General features: G+C 37.7%; 1 protein-coding gene and 1 long non-coding RNA gene across 8 annotated transcripts in view; one reads left to right on the top strand and one right to left on the bottom strand.

Moving 5' to 3' along the window:
* The window catches only part of LOC144643249 (octopamine receptor beta-2R-like), a 33,386-nt gene extending 12,021 nt beyond the window's left edge, over positions 1-21,365 (top strand). For 2 of the 7 annotated variants that reach the window (XM_078502444.1, XM_078502445.1), the window contains exons 3-7: positions 5,364-5,465; positions 17,346-17,494; positions 18,487-18,771; positions 19,455-19,663; positions 19,887-21,364. In XM_078502444.1, the coding sequence (XP_078358570.1) occupies positions 17,377-17,494; positions 18,487-18,771; positions 19,455-19,663; positions 19,887-20,294 (1,020 nt within the window). In that variant the 5' untranslated portion in view covers positions 5,364-5,465; positions 17,346-17,376 and the 3' untranslated portion in view covers positions 20,295-21,364. Of the gene's footprint in view, positions 1-3,642; positions 3,732-5,363; positions 5,466-9,412; positions 9,526-13,916; positions 13,946-17,345; positions 17,495-18,486; positions 18,772-19,454; positions 19,664-19,886 lie in introns of those variants that run through there. The other 5 variants (XM_078502449.1, XM_078502448.1, XM_078502447.1 and 2 more) reach the window with 5 other exon arrangements.
* On the bottom strand, positions 21,217-21,863 carry LOC144643252 (uncharacterized). The gene is made up of 2 exons (XR_013568877.1): positions 21,743-21,863; positions 21,217-21,400 (listed from the first exon to the last, which is right to left on the bottom strand). It is a non-coding gene; the product is annotated as an uncharacterized LOC144643252 (long non-coding RNA).
* Between the last annotated feature and the right edge of the window lie 406 nt (positions 21,864-22,269).

Here is a 22,269-nt window from a genome sequence, read left to right as displayed (position 1 = left end):
AAAGAACATTTGCAAGATTCGACTGTCCATTCGATATATATTCGTACAGTGCCGCGCAAATATAGATATTTTTTGTCAAAAAAGAAATAGTTTTGGATTGCGTGCCGAAATTATATAGTTAAGGATGTTAATAACATTTATCTGCTTAATGCTAAGGAATTACATCATTAACCAAAGTACTGCCATTATTGCCTTATTATGAGGGACTTATTTTGTATTTGTACTGATTTTTCTTATAAGGACTTATTTCTAATTTGGTTTTTGTCTTAGCAACATCTATTTTTAAAAGTTCTTCATGACTTGTATTGTAAGAAGACAACTCGAAAAACAGTTAAACATATCATATCCATTTTAATTAGTATTATAATGGAGTTGATTTGGATTATTGATAATCTACTTTGTGCTCAAAAAAATTGATAAAAGATACATAAGTCGAATAACAGCAATCAAAGGAAGCACTATCGTTAAAAACGTCGGTCGATGTTTTTGAACATCGCTGCACAGAAGAATGTCCACACTTCAACAGTTTAAGGATAATTTTATAATTTGTTACTCTTCTCTTTTTCTTCTCTTTTTCAAATTTAGTTCTGATCAGTAAAACATGCTGCTTTTTTTCATGTATTTGAATGAAGCAGTTTAGCGTTTTACTGCCGTAGTTAAAGGAATTATCACGGGGATTTTGCTGCATTTTTGGCAGCTTCGTTCATTCACGAAATGCGCCAGGAACACCAAGAGGTATTTAATTGTCAAAAGAAGAGCAAAATTCAATTAAGTGTTTAACGATAGTATTCCAAGGCACACCGACAGAATTTGAAAAAGCCTGCCCGACTTTTTCAATGTGAGATCAAAATGTTGCGTATGCGTATCTCATGATAACACCCCTTTAATAGCTTCAGCGCACCAATATAGAAATTTTTAACAAAACCAGACCGTTATGTTATTTTTTTTTTATTAAAATGTCTGGCTTTTGTCTTGTCAAAGTTGTGCACACAATAGCACCCCTTTAACGTTAAGACTATTCAGTTATATGGAATTTTTTTAGACCTCTGAAACTAATTGAACTTAAAACGTCAACCTGTACCACACTACGTTGTTTGACAAGTCAATCTGATTCCCTAAAGGTCTACAGATAAAATGATAAGAAAACTGTTGATTAAAAATAAACCCGAGCATTGTTCCGAGCAAATTTTAAAGTGGTCTTTTCTTTTGGAGAAATTGGAGCATAATTTAAAAGCATTTTAGGGGGGGGGGGGGGGGGGTATGGGGGGTGGGGGGGTGGGGGGGGTGGGGGTTTTGTAGAAAGAAAAAAAAAAAAAAAAATTTTTTTAAAAAAAAAAAAAAAAAAAAAAAAAAAAAAAAGAGGAGGGGGGGAAAACCAAAAAAAAAAACAAACAACCCCCCCCCCCCCCGGGCATTTTATAAGGAAATAATAACATACTCAGTACAAAAGGCTCTGAGTCTATATACTGATTTCTGCAAAATTCAGTAAGCTTTTTGTTTTGTTTCATGGTAATAAATGAGCTTCGTGAATGATCGAAGATCATAAGTTCAACTAGCTGTGCGCAATGGAAAGCTAAGGGAGACTAGCTTTCTCACAAGGGTATCTGTGTAACTAGGCGACCAATAACTTAAACAGTTCACGTCAACAACTCAAACATTACGATCCAGACATCCCTGTGCCGAACGCTAGTGTTTTGTCCTTCGATGTTTCTTGAGTAGAAGGTGAAATTCTGTTTATCGTATTTATAAATGACCGTCATACAAGTTTGTATTTTGATCATACCAATCAGTCACCTATGTAATATAACAACTACATTAGATCTCGAAAGAAAAAGTCACCGCAAACAGTCTACTAAAACTTCTGTAGTCTAGTTACAGCGTATTGGAACACGTTACTATCAAAGGTTCTGACGGAAAGCACGCTTCAACTCTTATAACCAAAGTGCGCATTTTAATTGATAATAATAAGTTTGGTCTCAAAGTGTAAGTGCGCATTAAAGGAAGTGCGCCAGGTTACACTAAAGGCCGCTTAAATGCTCCGACATAAAGCACTCTTAAACTCTTATCACCAAAGCGCACATCCGCGAGTACATTTTTATTGATGAAGTGCGCACGGTACAAAGTGCGCCAGGTTCTACTGAAAATGCGCTTGGGTAAAGTTATGAATAACAAGCGACACTGTAAGTACTTGCTGAATCCGCTTAAGTGCACTACATGCGCGCTAGTTTGTTATTTTGGTTTTGGCTGAATTAAAGCTGTTAGAACTTGAGCTGTCGGAAAAGCGCATTGTTTGCGGGAAATGGATTTAAAAATTGGAAGGCGTAACCCAAACATTAAAGGAATAGTTAAAATTGCTAGATTGTAATCTTTTTTTTATTTTAGCCATAAAACTTCCATTACTAAAAAAAATCGAAGCAATTCCCCAAAAAAGCAAACACTATTTCCTTTATTCTGACGAAGCAGCTGTCTGTTTCTATTCGATAAAACGTATATACATAAATATCGCAGAAATCACAGACTCTAAAATTTAATCAAATCCACGGATTCTGATTTTACTATAGCGAGTTCCTGCTAAAATTTACGATGTCTTACAAGAAAGTGAAATCAATTATATCAGTTAACTAGTATGCATGAAGGCTTTACGAACACTTCTTTTGCTGATTATCGAACTTATTTGATTTTAATTCAAACCATGACACTTTCGCAATTCTAAAGAGACAGAAAAGAGTCTTCCGCTGAATTCCATAGGCTAGAAGCTTTGTGTTTCTACTTGGCAAAAAGGAAAAAGCGTAGAAAACTTAAAATCACACAGGCAAAATTCAAGGAAACGGATCTTACAAGAAAGTGAAATTTATTTGCGTTAGCTTACCACAAATAATGTTCATGGCCGGATATTTCAGACTCGATCGTCGTTTTGCAACCTTACGAAAATCGTTATATCAATATCACAGGAAGTGTTTTCTTAAAACATCAATTTTCTTTGACAGCAACAGCGACAATGTGACCGCCACTTTTTGTCTTCTTGACAAAACTTGAAAAGCATTTCTAGACTAAAATATCAATTTCCTAGGTAACAAGTGACATTTATTTGCGTTGCTTCCACAATATGTTCATGGATTTTCTCTCGTTCCCTCGTCGTTTTCATTCACAGGAGTGTTTCTCTCATTTTCTTGCGCCAGCGACATGTGACCGCCACTTTTGTCTTTGCCTCCATTTTAGACTAAAATATCAATTTCCTAGGTAACAAGTGACATAACCTGCCCTTTTATCTTAGTCTTTGTGGTCATTAATTTAAAGCGTAATTTAAACAAGATAAGCCGTCAAGAACGCCGAAAGTCGTTATTGGTATTCACACTTTTTCTGGTTGTTTTTACGTTTGTTAAACTTGATCTCAATGGAAAGAATTTTCAGGTTTTCAGCTTGGCGAAAATTTTCCCTTCTTAAAATTTCAAGGAGCTACCTTAGCTAAATGCAGCAAGGCGTGGGCTGTTTGGAATCTCTAATGATGCCAGAAAGTCTGAGTAGTTGTGTCCCACACAGACACTCCACTTTACCTATTCTTCATCTGTCAAATTCACATTCTTTCATTGCATAATTATGAATTCTTATCGGGATAAAATGACTGAATCACATCCTGTTTTGAACACTAAAAAACCTAACCTGTAAAGAAGATTTAACTTAACCCAGAACAGTGACTTAAAGGAAAAATTTGAGCAAGAAACTCCAATACGGTAAGTCATGCTCGTAACTAGATTTTACATCATTATTGTAACCCTCAATTCCATGGACCAAAACAAAGCGAACGGAGGAGAATGCTGTTCGTTTTCTGAAACCAGTTACTTTTCGTTTCGCTGAATACAAGCCGTACATAACACATCAGTTTAAAAGAACGCAAAAACGCAGGGAAATTATGAAAAGCAGAAACCAAATACCTAATTCCCCTCTCTTGAATTCTGTAAGTGATAAATTAAATTAATTAAAATAGGCAAACAGCTGCTTGTTTCCATTTGAGGACAATGAAAAAGGGGTGGGGGACTAAAATCATGATCACACAGGCAAAATTCAATCAAAGCGTCGGATTCGCAGCAGACCCAAGCAGACCCAAGCAAATAGTTTATAAATTGTAATGAAATATATCTTACAAGAAAGTAAAATTAATTTATATTACCACAAGTAATATTCATGAACATTTCGGACCCCGTCGCCATTTTGCATACTTGTGACTGAAATCTATATTACAAGGAGTGGTTTCTTGAAATGTCAATTTAATTTGACAGTGACTGTCTGTTCTTAGCGCGCGAAAACCCTAAAAACGTTCATAAAAACGCACAAAAAAGTTCAAACATAGCATACACAATTGTTGTCAGTACAGGGACGCAGTTCGCAAAAACATGGCTTTCTGTGCGCTCTTTTGGCTGTGTCAGGTTCGTCACAGTGACATTAATTGTCCCATTTTCCCGCTGTCAATTTCACATTCTATCGTTATATAATGACGACATCTTATAGGACAGAAAAGCCCTATAGACGTACAAGAAAGTAAAATTCATTTATATTTCCACAAATAATATTCAAGGACTTGTTTCAGACTGCGTCGCTGTTTTACGTTTTTGTTAAAGTCATTCCTGCTACCAACGATGCAAATCAGATACATCATTTATCACACGCAAGTCTTTTCGCTTCTCTCGAAATAATTTGTCTTCTGAATGCGTTTGGGGCGAAACTGAAATTCTCATCTCACTTATGTTACCCGTTTATTGTAGTATACTAAAGCGCCTCTTGAACTTCGAGGGAAAAATGGACTGCAAACAGAACACTTTAAAATCAAATATTCTCCGACAGAAAGCACAGTTAAACTCTTAAGGCTGGTTCTCATATGTCGCCCCGTCGTCCTTCGCTTCTGTCGTTTGCGTCGGAGGTGATTGGAGCGCCTTTTTGGCGACGAGCGACAGAGACGATCGGGACGATCATTGAGACCAGGCTTTATCGACCATCGCGCATCAATAATGACGAGTTCATTTAAGTGGTAAGCCTGAGAGTGTTAACTATATGCTTATATGCTTAATTCGCCGGTGCACTTTGCGGCGTTTAATGCATTAATCCATTAATGCTTTTAGATAGGACACTTTCACCCAATTCCTTTCACTCTCTGAGCTTTGCTGTCGATGATTGACAGCTGCATTTACTGAAGGAAACCGTTTTTGTTGTGTGTTTTTTTAATTTTCAGGTGGCTCGACCGCTTTTTTTAGGAGGCAACAGCGCTCAAGTTTGAAAAGTAATTACGTTGCCATTAACAATGCTATCTACTTAAAACGATCAGCTGTGTTAAAAGAAAAAAATGAATACTGTTGTTCTTTCTTTTCAAGGCAAACATAAATTCAGTGACGATTAGTCGAGGCAGACTTTAAACATTGATGTAAACCCAGCAGTTTAGGCTGATACTTCTGGCTGTAATCACACACTTTGTGGTGAGTTGATATTTTAACATTTTGTTATTCAGGCTTGCATGGAGAAAACATTGCAAAATTTCTAGATACCATCTTTTTTCCTCCACAGTAGATGATGTTCACTTGTTGGTTTGAGTAGTAAATCTCGACCCTTAGAGCGGTTTTCAATTTAGTGTCGAAAAAAATAAGCGTTTGTTTTGGTTTTGCACTTCTACGCTTAAAAATTGGTGAATAAAACTGTATAAACGTTTCTATGAGTGGTGAAATTCTAAACTGTATTTCTGCCGAGTTTTGTTTATAGCAAAGGCGGTAAATATTGAGTGCAATATGCAGAGGGCGCAGAGGGCCCGTACAGGGAAAATCTTCCATCGCATTGCATTGTGGGAGCTGCGGATTTCAAGCTCAGATCCAACGCTTCAATATTTTTTTTATACAATTTCTCGTCACATATGGACAAAGTCTTGTTTGGTTCATGAACTGCTTAGTTATCGTTTAGCTTGAAACAAAGTTGATCTATTCAAAATGAGCTATCTATTTTCGTTAGAAATTTCCTGTAAAATAGGTTTTTTAATTAATGCCGTCCGGCGCAAAAAAAGGAATAATTTATAGTGGTTTTACCATATGTTCATTCTTTCCTTTTTTTTCATTCTTTCCTACATGGTGTGTTATATATTTAGTTTTTAGATTAAAATCTTCCCGCAATGGAAACTTTAACATGAGACAAACTCCGCGAAAGTATTCTCGTTGTTTTGTATTTTGAAAATTTTACTATCCATCGCATGTTGATAAAAAAAAACCATGGACGGTTTTTTATTTCCACCGCAAATGAAATAAGGCTCAGCACCGTAAAGTAGATCATTTTTAAAATGACATGCATGGCGTAAGTTCATGCAGCTAAAAAATGGATGAATTATAAATGAGTGACTATTACATCTGAAAAAGTTTACAGTTGACAGTTTCTGAAAAGATCACTCGGTTCTTTTCAAACTGGAGATTAAAATAGATTCTTTAACTCTAATTATTCTACCTGGACGGAAAATAATATCTAAACAGCTCCAAAGACAACCTCAAAATGAAAAAAACTTATTTCCTTTATATGTGAGTGGCATGTTGCGCTTGATACAGTTTAAACGTGTTCACAAAAGTTAAAAAAAGTTTCACTATATGTTCCTTCTTGCTTGCATGGTGTGTACTATATTTTAGTTTAAATTAAAATCTTTCCCCAGGGAAACTTTAACATAAGACAAACTTTGCGAAAGTTCTTGTACTTTTGTATTTAAAAAATATTGCTATCCATCGCATGTCAACCTGAAAAGCATAGACGTATTTCCCCCTACCGCAAATAAAAAAAGCTCAGCAGCGTAAAGAAGATTATTTTAAAAATGACATGCGTAGCATAAGTTCGTGCAGCTAAACAATGAACAATTCTTGAATAACAATGTAAAAGCTTATTTCCCTTATGTGTGGGTAACATCTTGCGCATGTTACATTTAAGTGTTCACAAAAGTTGCAAATGCTCGTGTTGCATTGTCAATTTTCTTTTGCCGTAGGCTCGGTTGGTAAACTCGAAGCCAATGCACAGTCAGTTAAATTTCCTCTATACGCAAAAGGAATAAAAGAAAAGCTTTGATAACTTCCAAAATGATAGCACCAGTGGTGTTTCCAAGACCAACTTTCAAATTTGAATACTAATTATGCGCACACTTACTTTTCAACTACTATTTCCTTGATGTGCACTTGATAAAGTTAAAAATGTGTTCACAAAAGATCCAAAAGTTTCACCATATGTTCCTTCTTGCTTGCATGGTGTGTATTTAGATTTCAAATTAAAATCTTCCTCCATATATGGAACCTTAAAATGAAACAAATTTACGAAAGTACTTGTAGTTTTGTATTTTGAAAACTTTTCTATCCATCGCATATTAACCTTAAAACCATAGATGTATTTCCCCCTACCGCAAATAAAAAGAACTCAGCAGAGTAAAGAAGATTATTTTAAAAATGACATGCGTAGCATAAGTTCGTGCAGCTAAACAATGAACAATTCTTGAATAAGAATTACGGTTATTTCCCATCTTGCGCCTGATACATTTAAAGTGTTCACAAATGTTACAAATGCTCGTGTTGCATTGTCAATTTTTTTTGCCGTAGGCTCAGTTGGTAAACTCGAAGCCAATGCATTGTGAGTTTTATTTCCTCTATACGCAAAAGGAATAAAAGAAAAGCTTTGATAGCTTCCAATATGATAGCACCAGTGGTGTTTCCAAGAGCAACTTCCAAATTTGAATACTAATTATGTGCACACTTACTTTTAAACTACAAGTGCACTTATTTTCGGGAAAAAATAAGAACAATAAAAAACACGTTTGATGTTAAATTTTTAAATTTTTATTAGTTCCATAACTATGCTCTCTCAAAGGTGCTACCAATAAGTTTTGAATCCATACAGACAAAAATGAAAGCACATCCGGAATATTATTGCGTGCGGAATGATTATTTGCAAATCTGCTATCGGTGTTTGTCTGTAGATGGTGTTTTCTATTTTCCCCCTTCTGGTCAACAGGCACATAAAGTTCAGTCTACAAAGATAAAAATTTAGAATCAACCTGATGCCTTTTAGTCTTGCCTGCTTTTTTCAGCATCAATTTTCATTCGTTGACAAAAAGTGCTATCAACGCTTTAATTCGAACAAGGTGATAGTGATTTTTAAGTGTTCCTCGGTATCATTAAATTCGTCCTCGCTAATACGGGAGTTCTTTGACTCGGTATTTGCTGTTGAAAATCTCTTCTTCAAATTTTGTTTTGCATAAACCTCGTTCGTGTTGTTCAATGTCCAGTTCATTAGTTTATCAGCCCTTGAGGCTTCTGTTGATCAACATCATGGTTCTGCTGGTGCTTCGAGTTCTTCGTTGTTGATAAATTTCGCCGCAGCTGTCTTCTCTCCGAGTCGAAGCCTTTGGTCGACTTTCCGCCGGTGCGCTGAAAGATTCTCGCCATTTCTGAAAGCCGCAAATCAAGTCAATGGCGAGAAATAAATATAATAAACAGACGAGGGCCAAAGCAACATCCATCGAGGTTGCTGGTTCTTCGTTCGTTTGTTCCGGCTTTCTTTATGACCTCTTGAGAATCTCAAATAGATCAATTGTCTTTCTGTTTGTCTTGCAATAACTACTGTTCACATCAAAACACTGACATCAAACGAATTTACCAGTAAACTGACACTCGTAAGTAGCTTTACACTTGCAGACGTTCGGTTGTGAGATTCGCCTACGCGATTTAATTAAATCCTTCCTTCAGTTTCATAAACAGAATCAGAATTTAAATACCGCGAACTAATTTCGTGCAAACGTGTGCTCATTTCCTGTCTAAAACCAGTGAGATCGACTCGCAAATGGTTAGCCGAGATAATCTCGCCTAATGGACTTCATAGCAAGGCTCTTAAACCACCAAGCCATAAATTAAAACCCTTTGTTCCAGAGACAAAAATTATGCTTTTAGTATTATCAGCTCTTGAGAGAAATATATTGAGAATTAAAAATTAACTCTTTGCGGAAATTGGCGGCTACACTGATCTTGGTCCGTCGTGATGCAGCTGGCTGATCCTGTTCAAAATATCTTCTAATTAGCCATACTTTTATGCTCTACAATTAGCTTTAACATTAACCCGTAGTTTTTTTTACACAACACATCTTCTTTTACCCGAATAAAACTGACACTAATTCCCAACCGCGAAAATCTCTTGTCAGTAGGTGCCAAAGGCAATTATTGTCATCTGACGCCGGTCTCCAATTTAATTAAGTGTTTTCGTACTGTGCACTTGCTCTAGTTTTTCGCTAAGTGTATGTATTGGGCTCTGTTTTTTTCTTATTTATATAATAAATATGTTGCCTGCGGCGATTTTATTGAGTTATGTAAAACACACATCTTGTCCAACTCTGAGGGTAATATAACACTTGCCCTTTTTGCAGGCCATTCGTTTTACCCAAGTCTAGGACTCAGTTGTTTGCAAGTTGATTTTAAAAAGGCAATTCAGGCTTTAACATAAAACAAACTTTGAGTGGCTTTTTTACTACAGCTTAAGGTAAGATAAAAAAGGTAAGGTTTGTGTTCGAGCCTAGTGGCTCATCAGACAGAAGTTTATTCCGGTTTCCGTCGCATAAACTGACTAGGAGTATTTCTACTCCCCCCTGAATGCGATAATGGTCCATCGTAAAGCTGCCCCCAGCATTACATTCGCCGATACCCAATTGTACACCTGGGTGGAGAGAGGCACTATGAGAGTATAGTGTCTTGCCCAAGAACACAACGCAGTGCCCCGGCCAGAGCTCGAACCCGGATCGCTCGATCCAGACTCCAAGGCGCTTTCCATTAGGCCGCCGCGCTTCCCCAAAATTAAAAATGGATTATAAACACATTGGAACCATTGTTGATAACTCATAATGCTGAATTCAAAATTGACTTTTACTTATCCTAAACTATCAGCTTGATCCTGCTCAATTCAGGCCATGAACTTTTATAAAGCAGTTAAATTTAGCCAATCGGGTAATCATCAATCCAGGGTAAAAAATTAATCAGTTGGACACAAAGCAAACGACCAAGTAATTTTATCTCCTAGAAGTTAAGGATCTCTTGAAGGTAGGTCAGAATGGGGGAATTCTTCTGTTCCTTTGACAAGAAATTGCATTTTGATGGTGACGATCTTAATACTTTCGATCATTACATATTGTACGCGTTTTCTGTGTAATGAGCTAGGTATTCAACTTAAATAGAGAAGCGCGCGAATGACGTCACGACTCAGACAAGACTCAGACAAACAAACCGAAATGGCGGACGATTTTCCTAAATTACTTTCTCAAGCAGCCGATGTTCCTAAAACACTTTCTTAAAATGAAAACTTCGCCTAGATTCCTTCTATTTCTCTCAGAACACGCTGATGTATCTGAGCCTCATGGGGTTATATTCATTTGCATTCTATTTTTAGACCTCGCGCGCTTCGCTATTCAAGACGGAATTGAAAATAATCTTAATGTTCGAGAATTGAATATCGCTAAACTCTATTGATCGGTGCCTGCCTTTTGTGCAATTACACAATGAATAGCATTTTTTTTTTCAATGGGGCCCATTGAAAAGAAAAAATGAGACTGTTTGGTGACTAATAAATTACAGTATTTCCGTTGACGGTGACTTTACACTTGTTTGATTATTGACAACATCATTTATAAAACCAGTTATAACCTGATCAAGCGCAGAATTCACAAATCCGGCGAAACAAGAGAGAGTGTGATAGTATAAGTAACTCGGATGACCTAAAGTGAAGCAGTGAAAGGTATGATTTTATGAGAACAAGGAGTGCAGAGATATGACAGGAAGATTTGTCAGTTTATAAGCGTTACTGAAAGACTGCAACAGTTTTAAATGTGTTATTTTAATTTCTGAGAAGCTCACAAAAAATAATTATTCGATACACCACAGCAGTAAGGTAAGTCTTTTCCCCTTCCTGAAGGAGCTTCGTCACGTAGAACGCGTCTTGAAAAACTGACAAGTTTGTTGTTCATACTCCCTCTTCTTAATCTTCGTTAGGCAAAACCATCCTTGTTTTTTTTTTTCTCATTTTTATTACTCCTTTGTTGGTTTTCTACGTTAGACATTTAATATTTTTGAGGTTTCTTTCAGTTTAGAAGTAATCAGAAAAATGGCTTGAAATATCGTGACACTGCCCCTTTAAATTGCAAGGCTAGTACGACGGAAATGAAGATAGGTAGGCTTTTTAATGGCCAATATTTCGACTAGCAGTACTAATCTTCTACAGGGCTTGGGTAGGAGTGATAATGACATAAACGCTTATAGTTTTATTGTTTCGACGTGGCATTAAACGCTGGCAGTGCAAGTTTGGGATGCCTGTGGCCGCAGTGGACTGACAGTGAAAGCCGTGAACTTCATTTCCGGTTATGACCACGTGATCAACCATGTGATTTACCATTTCATAACCGTTTAAATACGTAATACGTCATAGCTGGGTAAATGATATATTCAGGAGAATTCTGCTTAAGGTCATTCCTCAGTATTGCATTGCGCATCCCGCACTGCGCATAATTTTACGCGTGATAAGCGCGCGCACATTCATAAAATGGCGGCGTTTTTATACGGCTTGGCTCGCAAGAGAGATTAATCGTCGTTTTCTCGTAAACAGTACCGGGACCAATCATTTTCCCCCTTTTTCTGGGTCAAGTAATCACAATATTTCTACAACTGAAATAAATATAAACAAATTTCTATTATAGAAAAAAATAATCAACGGAAATATGAACATAGCCAGTACTCGTAATAATATAATTGTAACCTCAAGATCACTGCATGCTACCCGGGATGCTAGGAACAAGTTTAATCAGTGGCGATTGAAACTGCGTGCCCCAGTCACGAAACATTCATGAAATTGTTCTCTGCTCTCACGAAACGTGAATTAAGTGAACGGTTCAAATAATAGCGTTTCCGAAAGCTGATATTGTAAGGAATTATAAGGTCTTCCTGCTCCTAATGCTCCTAATGGAATACTGGGACCCCAAAATCCTCATTTTTTTCGAGGAAGAAAAGACAGGAAAGGAAAGTTGTTACTGTTTGGAAATGTGAAAGAACAAAGTGTTAGAAGAAATCAAGATTATTCTAAACTTGGTTGATAAAGATACAAGCACGATAAGCTCCCCTGGTGGAGTGCTGATTAACTCTATGAGGTGATAATCGGATAAGGCCTTAGGCCTCATCAACTATCACCTCACATGCTCAAAGAAATTGAGTGCAAATAATCTAACTGTTTTTGTAGAATTTTAACTACGTTTCCTTCAAAAAAAGAATTTCAAATATTTTGCTACATTTTAGTAGAATAAAACTTTACATTTTTAAAAGCGAAATCGCGGATGGTCTCTGAGCAAGCGTTCTGTTTTAATTCTCCCGGGAATAGAATTACCCAGTAATATTTCTAAATACTCTTTTGAAACTTCAAAGAAACAAGAAAATGCAACCATTTTGTAGACGACCTCAAGCCACTGCCATTGCACACTAATAGCTGATAGTGTACGATAGCTCATGCAATCAGATTGCAACATTTGCATCATAACACTTAGGGCTCGTTTTTTATTCACAATTCTGGAATGAGACTGACCAGAATAAGAAATGCGCGCGTTTTTCTATTCCGCATTCCTATTCCGGAATGGACAGACCGCCATACCGTCCATTCTGCTCCCAGGGGCAGAATGAACAGAATGTTGCGAATGAAAATCCAAGATGGCGGGTGGCATAGCTCGTGATTCGGGGGAAGTGTCTCCTCTCCTTTGTGAATAGCACTGCCAGAACATTCGGCAAATCAATGGCAGCCATTATCGCATCATCTCGACTACATGGGCTTTTGTTAATGCAGGCAATCCAAATTATTCCCAGCATCCTGTACCAACCATTCTTATTCCAGAATTGTGGGTAAAAACGCACCCTTAGTAGAATTCTACTAATTCTAGTCACTGGGCTTGTGCGAGTAAGTGGCTTGAGTGCTAACCTGGCCGGTGTCGGCCCCAGGTGTTCCTTAATTAGTTGTTTCCTTGCCCAAAATGAGGTATTTCAGTGGCTGTACGAAGAAAACGAGCTAATTATATGTATATATAGACCTATATAGCGCATGTTCTCAGCTGTTTTTCGTTGGTTAACCATACAATAATTCTGTGCCCAAGCCGTGCGTGAGATAAACATAGATAAAGGAGATAAGACACAAGCTCTTGCTGGGAATGCGATAATAATTTATAGAACTTTGAAGTCTGTTTGTGCGACAAGCTGATGTCGGGATAAAGGCATCGCACGCGGTAAGGGAAAGCTTAGCTATTACAGTTTCAAATGTTAAAACATTGAATATGTTTCCTTTTTTGTTGGACGTTCTGTTAGCATAGATTAACCTAACGGTTCTAGATTTAAAAAAAGTCTAACTAACATCGACGAGAATGCATTTTACAGCCGAAAATCATTTCAAAGATTTTTTTGAATTTAAAGTAAACCTGTGTTTATGTAAAGGACCGGTGGATAATTTAACTTCGCTTCCTTTGAATTGTTTCAACCTGCGTGAATTTTGAATTTATTTATGTTTTGTCCGATAGAACGATTATTAGAGTAACAGTAGGTGGCTTCAAAGTGTTTTAATCTCAAAAATTCAATTTTGAAGTCTGCTTGAGGCAGCGCTATCCTTAGTGGTTACTTTTGATTCGCTCGGAGTCTGGTAGTTCAGTCGCTTGTTTACCGATTGTGCAAAAGCAAAATAACGCCAGTTTGTCAGTGGTATATTGCTTGCTATCTTCACATCGCAAAGAAATGTGCTCTATTCTTTTGATACCAAAGGATTTTTAGTTTAATCAAATGTTCCATGCAGGCGCAATTTGTAAAGACTCTGGAACTAGAATTGCGTCTAATTCGAGCTCCTTTGCCACCATAATTTCACAGCTAAAAGGCAACACCGTCTTGGACGCAAGGTAAGTTGTTATCGTTGAACCATGATGAAAAATCCGCCTCTTTCATTTTAGTAATCTTAGCCACTCCGTTAGAATAAATTAGCATTGCCAAAGGGCAGGTGTAATGTGGCAGGGTTACGCTTCCATTGCATGAGAATTTCTTCTTGTTTTCGACAAACAAGGGCAATCTTTATACTTCTCTTCAATCATTTTTTCAGTGAGAAAGAATAGGATCATTTTTTTTGTTGAAATTAAACCTGTCTTCTTTTAACAGTAATCATAACTTTTGATGAATCTTCACCTAGCGCAGTAGGTATTTTATTATCATCCAAACCTTGAATGGCATTTCCATAAAGGGTTGATCGATTACTGGGAAGATAACTTTTGTCGTTTTTTCAATCTTCCCCGGTGCTTGAGCCGAATTGATTTTCTTAACATTGCGTTTCAAACTTATCTGCCCGATATACCATACATGCAAGGTGCATTTTTCGGCCCGAGTTGTGCTACCGTCATAAAAATCGCGGTAGGGTTTCTTCATTCTATTATTTTTGTCTTTGATCCAAAGGTCTTACGATTGTAGCGGTCAAGACATCAATAAGAGTGCAATACCGCAGTGGTTTATAGTTTTCTTCATAAACTCGCCCACTGCTTATCAGAAATCGAATTTATTTCTACCGCTGCTTCACGCTTTTAAACATACCCTTGCATTAAAAAAGGTCTGACCGCATATTTGCTCTCTGAATAAATACATTTATCAATGTTGGGTAAAACTATCAGAACTCGAATCGGAACAAATTGATTCGGAATTTCACTTAAAAGGGATTTGAAATCGATAGTTTTCGCCGCGGACTTTTCTCTTTTTCGGTTCTTTTTCATATCACAAACATGTTTAATAATCGTTACTGATACATTAATTTCACAGTTGCTGGTTTTAAATAGACTTAGGTCGGTATCCGATATAATTTTAAATCGCTCAAGCGCTTAGCTGAATCGCCATCGAAATGAAATATTTGCATTGACTGATCTGATGAAATATTAATTTCACCATAAGTGCTTATAACGTTCTTAAACGTCGCAGGTTATAAACGAGCAAACCTAATTATTCCACCTGAATCAGAAATCGACTGCAAAAAAATTAAAGAAGAATTGAAGCGAAAACAAAAATAAACGATAAAAATTGATAAAGCGACTGCCTTACTCCTCATTTTCAGCTGTTTCTTTTCGTGCCGAGCGCGCGAGTCTTTCAGTGCAAACATTTAGGCCGTCTGTGCTGTATCAATACCTTTTGTCTCGATCAAATTCAGTAATCAATTTACGTTTCGGAGAGAGCGATATTTACATTTTCTTGTGACACCTGCGGAGTTTATTTTCCATTTGACCGGTCTCGGCTTGTAAGTAGATTGTGATGTAAGCACTTTCCGATTCACCGCTGAATCCCGGCTTCTAAAGATTACTTCAACTGATCAAAGAGCTGACCGCAGTCTAAAAAGGATACATTTTATTCTTATTCTTATTAATTTTAGTGTTGCTGTTGTGAGGCAATTTTCAGTAAAAACTTTATCTATGAAAATATCGCATATGTACTGTGCACAACTCTTCGACTAAAGAAACTTTCAACAAGAAATATATTATAGTTTGAAAAGGCTTGAAAAGTAATATCATATGGAATTTTCTATTTTATTTGCTTAGCCCACGTAATATAAATCAGGCTGAGCTGTTTGTGACAAATGCCGACAAATGTCATTAATCTTGTAACCATTTTATAGCAAAGCACATTGTTCCTTCATAAGGTCTTTGCCAATTTGTTTTTGAAAGATCGTGGAACTGTCGGCTCAGTCAAATGTTAGTTCCCACTCCAAAAGCATCTTTTGCATCGCAAAAATGGCAAGCAGTTGTAATTGTGGATGGATGGAGCGTTCTGATTGGCTAAAAGAGTTACCGTAAGTTTTTAAGGAACTGTTGTGATGAGTCGGTGGACAAGTGAAACACTGATTGGCTGTTCGTTACCGTTACCTGGTAACGGCTCCTTTACATTAAATAATACAATATGACTCTGTGCAAGACTTACCGAACAATCCATTAAACTTTCTTTTTTGCTTTAATACTCTTTCATCACCGATTGTTGTATTACATTGTCCTGTTCATTAACTATTCCAAGTATCATTTTTTGGCAAAATTTTTTGTAGTCTCTTGGGTCTCTTGGCAATCATTCAAGGAAATAAATTTCCACCTGCAAACGTTATCTTACCCTTTTTTTCAATGAGGGTGTTGTTCACCATGACCGATGAGGGTATAATGGCCTAATGATAAGCGCGCTGGACTCAGGATCTTAACTACAACCTTATTCCTTAAAAATAATCTTGTTGGTGGCGTGTGTGAAACACATCAGTCCCTTACAAAGTATTTTTTTAATTACTCCAGAATTATTTCAGGGTATCTTATTAAAATGTCTTGAACTCTCTAGAACTGAAACGGGAGTAAAATACGTTTATTAGATTAACCACTGTAGCTAACAACTAATGTTTAGGTGAGAACATGCAAACGAAAATGACACAAATTCTTAGGCCAGGCAACGCAAATCTAATTTAATTGCTTGAGTATATTCTACACTAATATTTATGTCAACTTAAATAATGTTTTCAATGTGGATTCAGTAAATCCTTAACAAAATGAACTACATACAGCTTGAAAGTTTGGGAAAGTTTGTTCGATGTATATATATTTCAGTTATTTATTTTTTGAAAAAAAAAAAAGTCACACATCTATTTAACTGCATATGATCACATGCAGGCATATATCAGAAACAACGCTCATAAAGCAAGGACTGGTTATACGGAACACGGTCTGCCAGCAGTTTTGAAGGTCTTTTTCAAGTCTATTCCTCTCGGTGATAAGTTTTATTTTTGCTGGGTGATGACATACAACCTCCAAACCGTTTGTCGCTGTGTGTATGATACCTGCATGATATGCGTAAAATTCTTGATCTTTCAGTAAACTGATTTCCTTATGTTTGCTGATTCAAACTAGCTGGAAGCTTCTTCACAGCCATCAACTTCAGTCCGTACATTAAACCTGTGTTGTATAATTTCATTCCAAAATATTGTCGCTACTTTGCTTTTGATCAAAAAGGATTACCATAAAAGAGGCAAGAGAGAAATACGTGTTAAAGCATTTTAAAGAGTGCAATCCCGAAAATATGTTTTTCGTGATGTGCTGCAAAGTTTACAAGGTGTGGATAAATGTAATGTGAAATCTGTTACCGATGCCGTCAGTTGTCTGACCTTGGTATTACGGCGGTAAATAAGTAAGATATTGACTTAAGTTATGTCTCAGACCCTGGTGACAGCCAAGTATTCCACTGCCTTGCGTATGATATGTACAATTCCTAAATAACTTTTTGTTTTTCGTTTACTATTTGCAGCAGTTTCCATGATTAGTAGCTGAAAGTTGTAATGGAAAACTCCACAAATCATTCACAACGAGCGGCTAGTCCTGGTGCTCCGTTGGATCCAAGCTGGGCTCATGCAGGAGCCGGAGTGTATTCTGCGATCGTCTTCCTTATTGTTACAGGTTTGTAGTTGCTATAACTTCGATTGTAAGCATAAATTTATCCAGTTAAATTTAACTTAGGCATGCTACTTAACAGTTAGAAAGAATGCTTTATAGAAATAATTGTTCCCTTTGAAGTCTTTGCTAGTTCAGTTGTTGACTAAATATATCAAGAGCTATAACTTATGTTTTTAGATTGTTATTTTTATTTAGGTAGTGGGGGCAGAGGTAATTTAGAAGAGGGGCGGGAAATACAAATTAGCAACATGTGAAATTGAAACAAGTTATTCAGCGGCATTCTTTGTTACCCCAGGGTGGCAAGACGCAAGGCCTTCTATTATTTCTTTCTTTCTTTCTCTGTCCTTGTCGTTATGGGTTTGTCCCAAGCAAGCAGTATTGCAAAAATTTAATTGCCACTTTAATTTCATCTTTATAATATTTTTTCAAGAAAATTACTTGCTCTAGTAGAAGTCGCCCGAAATGGCAGGGCATAATTTATTTTCTATGTTTTTCCAAGCAGGTTTTTTGAATTCGTGTCCACTGAAAAAATCTGGCATTATTCGAAGAAAGAAACTTAGGTTACCCTCACTTTGTTCAGGTTGATACCATGGCAACAAATTGAGCCAAAAATTAAAATAACTGAAACATTAAAAACAAAAAACAAAACAACAGCCATGGTACGTACAAGAAATGTTCCTCGTACAAAATTTAGAGTGATTTAAGGTGATACTATATCATAATTTACTTATGTTTGATTGGTTTTGTTCTTCTCTATTCCTATTTCAATCAATGTTAAATTGAATATTTTGGAGCTAAATTAAGAGAGAGAAACATTTTTTTTAAAAAAATTACATCCCATTATGATTTTTTGTCACCAATCGACAGCATGATTGTCTAAAAGGATAACACTATTACTGTCCTTGTAACAAGCAAACTTATTTTCTTAACGTTCGTGATTCCAAATGCATGAACAATGGAAGCAGAGCTATTAATGATGTCGCTTTCTCTTTTAGGGAACTTGTTGGTCATCATCGCCTTCCTTACGACTCCGAAGCTCAAAACGAAAACCAACTACTTTATATTTTCGCTGGCCGTAGCTGATCTTCTGGTGGGGTTATTTTCTGTTCCTCTCTGGATTTACTTTATTCTCACGCTAGACTTCATGAACCTTTTGTATCGGTATTACCAACTTGGTGACATAGTGTCGGGCGTGTCCTCTATCATGCATTTAACGTGTATCAGTGTGGAGCGCTGTTATGCCATAGTGGCACCTCTCAAACACAGGAAGATCAGGAAATGTGAGTAAAAGTACCAATCAGTTCACTTAACTGCAGTTCACTCGTAGGTACTTATTCATTCATTCATTCATTCGCTCGTTCGTTCGTTCGTTCGTTCGTTCGTTCGTTCGTTCGTTCGTTCGTTCGTTCGTTCGTTCGTTCGTTCGTTCGTTCGTTCTCTCGTTCGTTCGTTCGTTCGTTCGTTCGTTCGTTACTCATTCATTCCTACCTTTCCTTCCTTCCTTCTTCCTACCTCCTTAATTCCTTTCGTCCATCTACCTCCTTCCCTTCCTTCTTTCCTCGGTCGGTCGGTCGGTCGGTCGGTCGATCGGTCGGTCGATCGGTCGGTCGGTCGGTCGGTCGGTCGGTCGGTCGGTCGGTCGGTCGGTCGGTCGGTCAATTATTAAAAAATAATGGCTGAAATTAAAATACGGCACAAACTCCTTCGTTGTACCACCCTGCCTACCATTTAGTACGTTAGCTATATCGTCGTTACGTTAAGGGGGAAAAAGAAAAGAAATGAAACCCCTATACGTACGTATTTCCAAAAAAGATCGGACACTTCGACGCCAAACTTGACGGCACCAGCTAGCTGGCGACCACTGATGATGTTCTCTCGAACGTTCCAAAGCTATTTTACAATTTAAAAAACTCACATTTGTGTGATTTCACTTTGGTGAATCTTGCTTAATTTTTGTACACAGTTAAGATTTTTGCTGGAATTGCGTTTTCCTGGCTGCTCCCAATTCCCATTGCACTACTTAGGATGTTCACTGGCTGGAAAGATGTGGCCATCTTTAATACCTTTGCGTTCTTTGTCGTTCCGCTGGGTTTGATAGTCGCCGCCTACATTGCCATCTTCTTTGCCGCCAAAAAGAGTTTGAAAGAACACAGGAGGCGTTCTTTAAAGAAGGTAACTCGTAATTGCCCGTAATTGGTTTTTATTTCGTAAAATGTCTTGTTTGCACAGTTTTCGATACAGGTATAAGTACAATTTTAAATGAACATGGTTATTAGTATCTCTCTTAGATTTAAATCTCCCTTGTCCCTGACGATGCATTCATTACGTTTCATCTCATAACTTGTAAGCTTTTTTTTTGCTGTTCCTTTGACAATCGTTTTCCTTTGCATTGTAGGACCTCCATGTCGCCTACACTGTTGCCTTGGTAACAGGCGTTTTCGCTATATGTTGGCTTCCATTCTTCTTGGTGATCTTGATCTTCAAATGGTGTGTCACGTGCTCCTTCGTATGGGACATGCGTGTCCTCATGCTAGTTAAGTTACTTCATTATGGCAACTCGGCCCTAAACCCCATCATCTACTCGGTCAGAAACCGGCGGTTCAACCATGCATTCAAGAGGATCTTGCTGCGCCTGATTTGTCGTAAACTGGATACAGGCTATTCCGGTATGAACAACTCTAACCGACAGACTCAGCAAACCCGCATCGATAACAACACCATCACGCTGACAGAGAGGTGTGGGAAGTCATCGCCCCAAAGCGAAAGTCAATCAGATGAACAGTGCACAACTAAACTGGTGTGAGACTGACGTGCCTCAGCATGGGACAAGTTTTCTTCGCATTCTTAATTTAACAAAATAATTTTTTTGAGCCTCGGCTTGCTTCTTGCAATGTGGGAGGCGCGGTGGCCTAATGGTTAGTGCTCCGAACTCCGGATCGAACGGTCCGGGTTCGAGCCCTGACCCTAAACCCCATCATCTACCCTGCGATGGACTACCATCCCGTTCAGGGGGAGATAGAAATATTCCTAGCCGCTTAATGCTACAGAATCCAGGATAGGCTCTGGCAAGTATGGGCCACTTGATGCTATTTTCGCCAGACAGCCTTTCAGATTCCTGAAGATGATATATTGGGAGCGGCATGGTTCAAGCCGGGACCGTGTAGATAAGGTTTAGGTAGAGAAGCACGGTGCGGTAAAGAGAGAACGCTGTCTCATGCATATGCACTTTGATAGAATAGCTGAACTGTCCTAAATTATAAAGTACCCCCTTGCCTGAAGGGGTATTGAAACCTATCACGTGGAACTACGAGACTTGACATGTCACGAAGATTCAAACCCAATAGGTCTTATGCATGTTAGTTCAGTTGCTCAATATTCACTCGCAAGCCTTGTTTACGCGAAATGCTTCTCAGTCCTGAGACATTCATACTGTTTTCATTATTGTTTTAATTTTTGTTGCTTTGGAATTCACGTTTGCCTTCGAAAGCGAGGATTGGGGGTCTGGCGTCAATATGCATGACCTTTTCTGTCCCTCTCCCTTCCGGCTGAGTGTAACATTTTAATGTTCTACCTTCAATAGAAGTTTTCAATTGATCGTAGCATAGCATAAAGTAGAAACAAGAAATCATATAGAGTTTTTAGTTTTCTTTCAAGTTTTATCGACGTTTTACAAGAAAGAGACGCTGTAATTTTAGTTAGAAAAAGTCGTTTGAAACGAGTCTTCATGTAAAGCCCGCGGAAACAAAAAATAACCCGGAAGATTCCCAGGCTGCAACTAGTGTAAAAAGAAATATTTCCGACATATAATGTAACGGATTAGTTATCAGATAATAATTATTACACAATTAAAATTGTACCCGCAACGAGTATTACAGCTGTCTTACTGTTACTATGTAACAGTTCTATTGACTCAATCATAACATACCGTAAAATTCCGGTTATAAGCCCCCCCCCCCCCCGCTTATAAGCCCCCCCGGTTATAGGCCCATCAACCTGGAAACAAAAAAATACATCCAGTTATAAGCCCTCCCGGATATAAGCCCCCTCTCTACCGGATGACAGTACTGAACAGGGCTAAATGTTGCTTTTTTGTGCGTTTTTAACTTAAAAACGTATTTCGATCAACACTCCCGAGGCTCGTTTCGAAACGTTTTTTTCCTTCCGCTTATAAGCCCTCCCGAATATAAGCCCCTCCGCTTATAAGCCCACCCAAAAACCCTTACGAAGTTGTATAAGCCCAGGGCTTATAACCGGAATTCTACGGTATTCCCAAATTCAACAATGTTCTGCCTACGTGGGTTGACTGTTTAAACCAACATTTCCCAACTTCATTATCAAAACATTGCTGTTATTTGAGTCACGTATTCCCCAAAATTTTGGTTGCTATTGGATTCGACTCATTTTTAAGCAGTCTGAGTACTGAGTTTGTTTATTTTATGCTAATTTAAGCTCCCAACTTTGAAAACTGAAAACATCCAATCATGAGTGATCGATGTGCGCTCAGTGAGTAAAATATCCATGGTTGATTTGAAATGTTTAAACCTAGCCTGTCTAGTATGATCGTCCAAGAAAAAGTGTTGGTGGGTGATTGATGTTTCTATACCCTGAGCGGTAGTCAGATCTCGAGTTAAATGAAGACTATTTGTCAAAGTGTTTTGTCGTAATGTCAATGTTCAGAAATAAAGTCTGTATGGTGATTGGTTAGTGAAGTCGACTAAATGTAACCACTATAAACGACTTAGAAGTTGGTGCATCGACTTAAAACAGGGACAGTTTTA

The sequence above is a fragment of the Oculina patagonica genome, chromosome 2, assembly GCF_052425735.1.
Source record: "Oculina patagonica isolate OP01 chromosome 2, crgOcupat, whole genome shotgun sequence".
In the NCBI taxonomy this organism is placed as follows: domain Eukaryota; kingdom Metazoa; phylum Cnidaria; class Anthozoa; order Scleractinia; family Oculinidae; genus Oculina; species Oculina patagonica.
The sequence above is the reverse complement of the archived record's forward strand: the minus strand, read 5'-3'. Positions and strand labels throughout refer to the sequence as shown.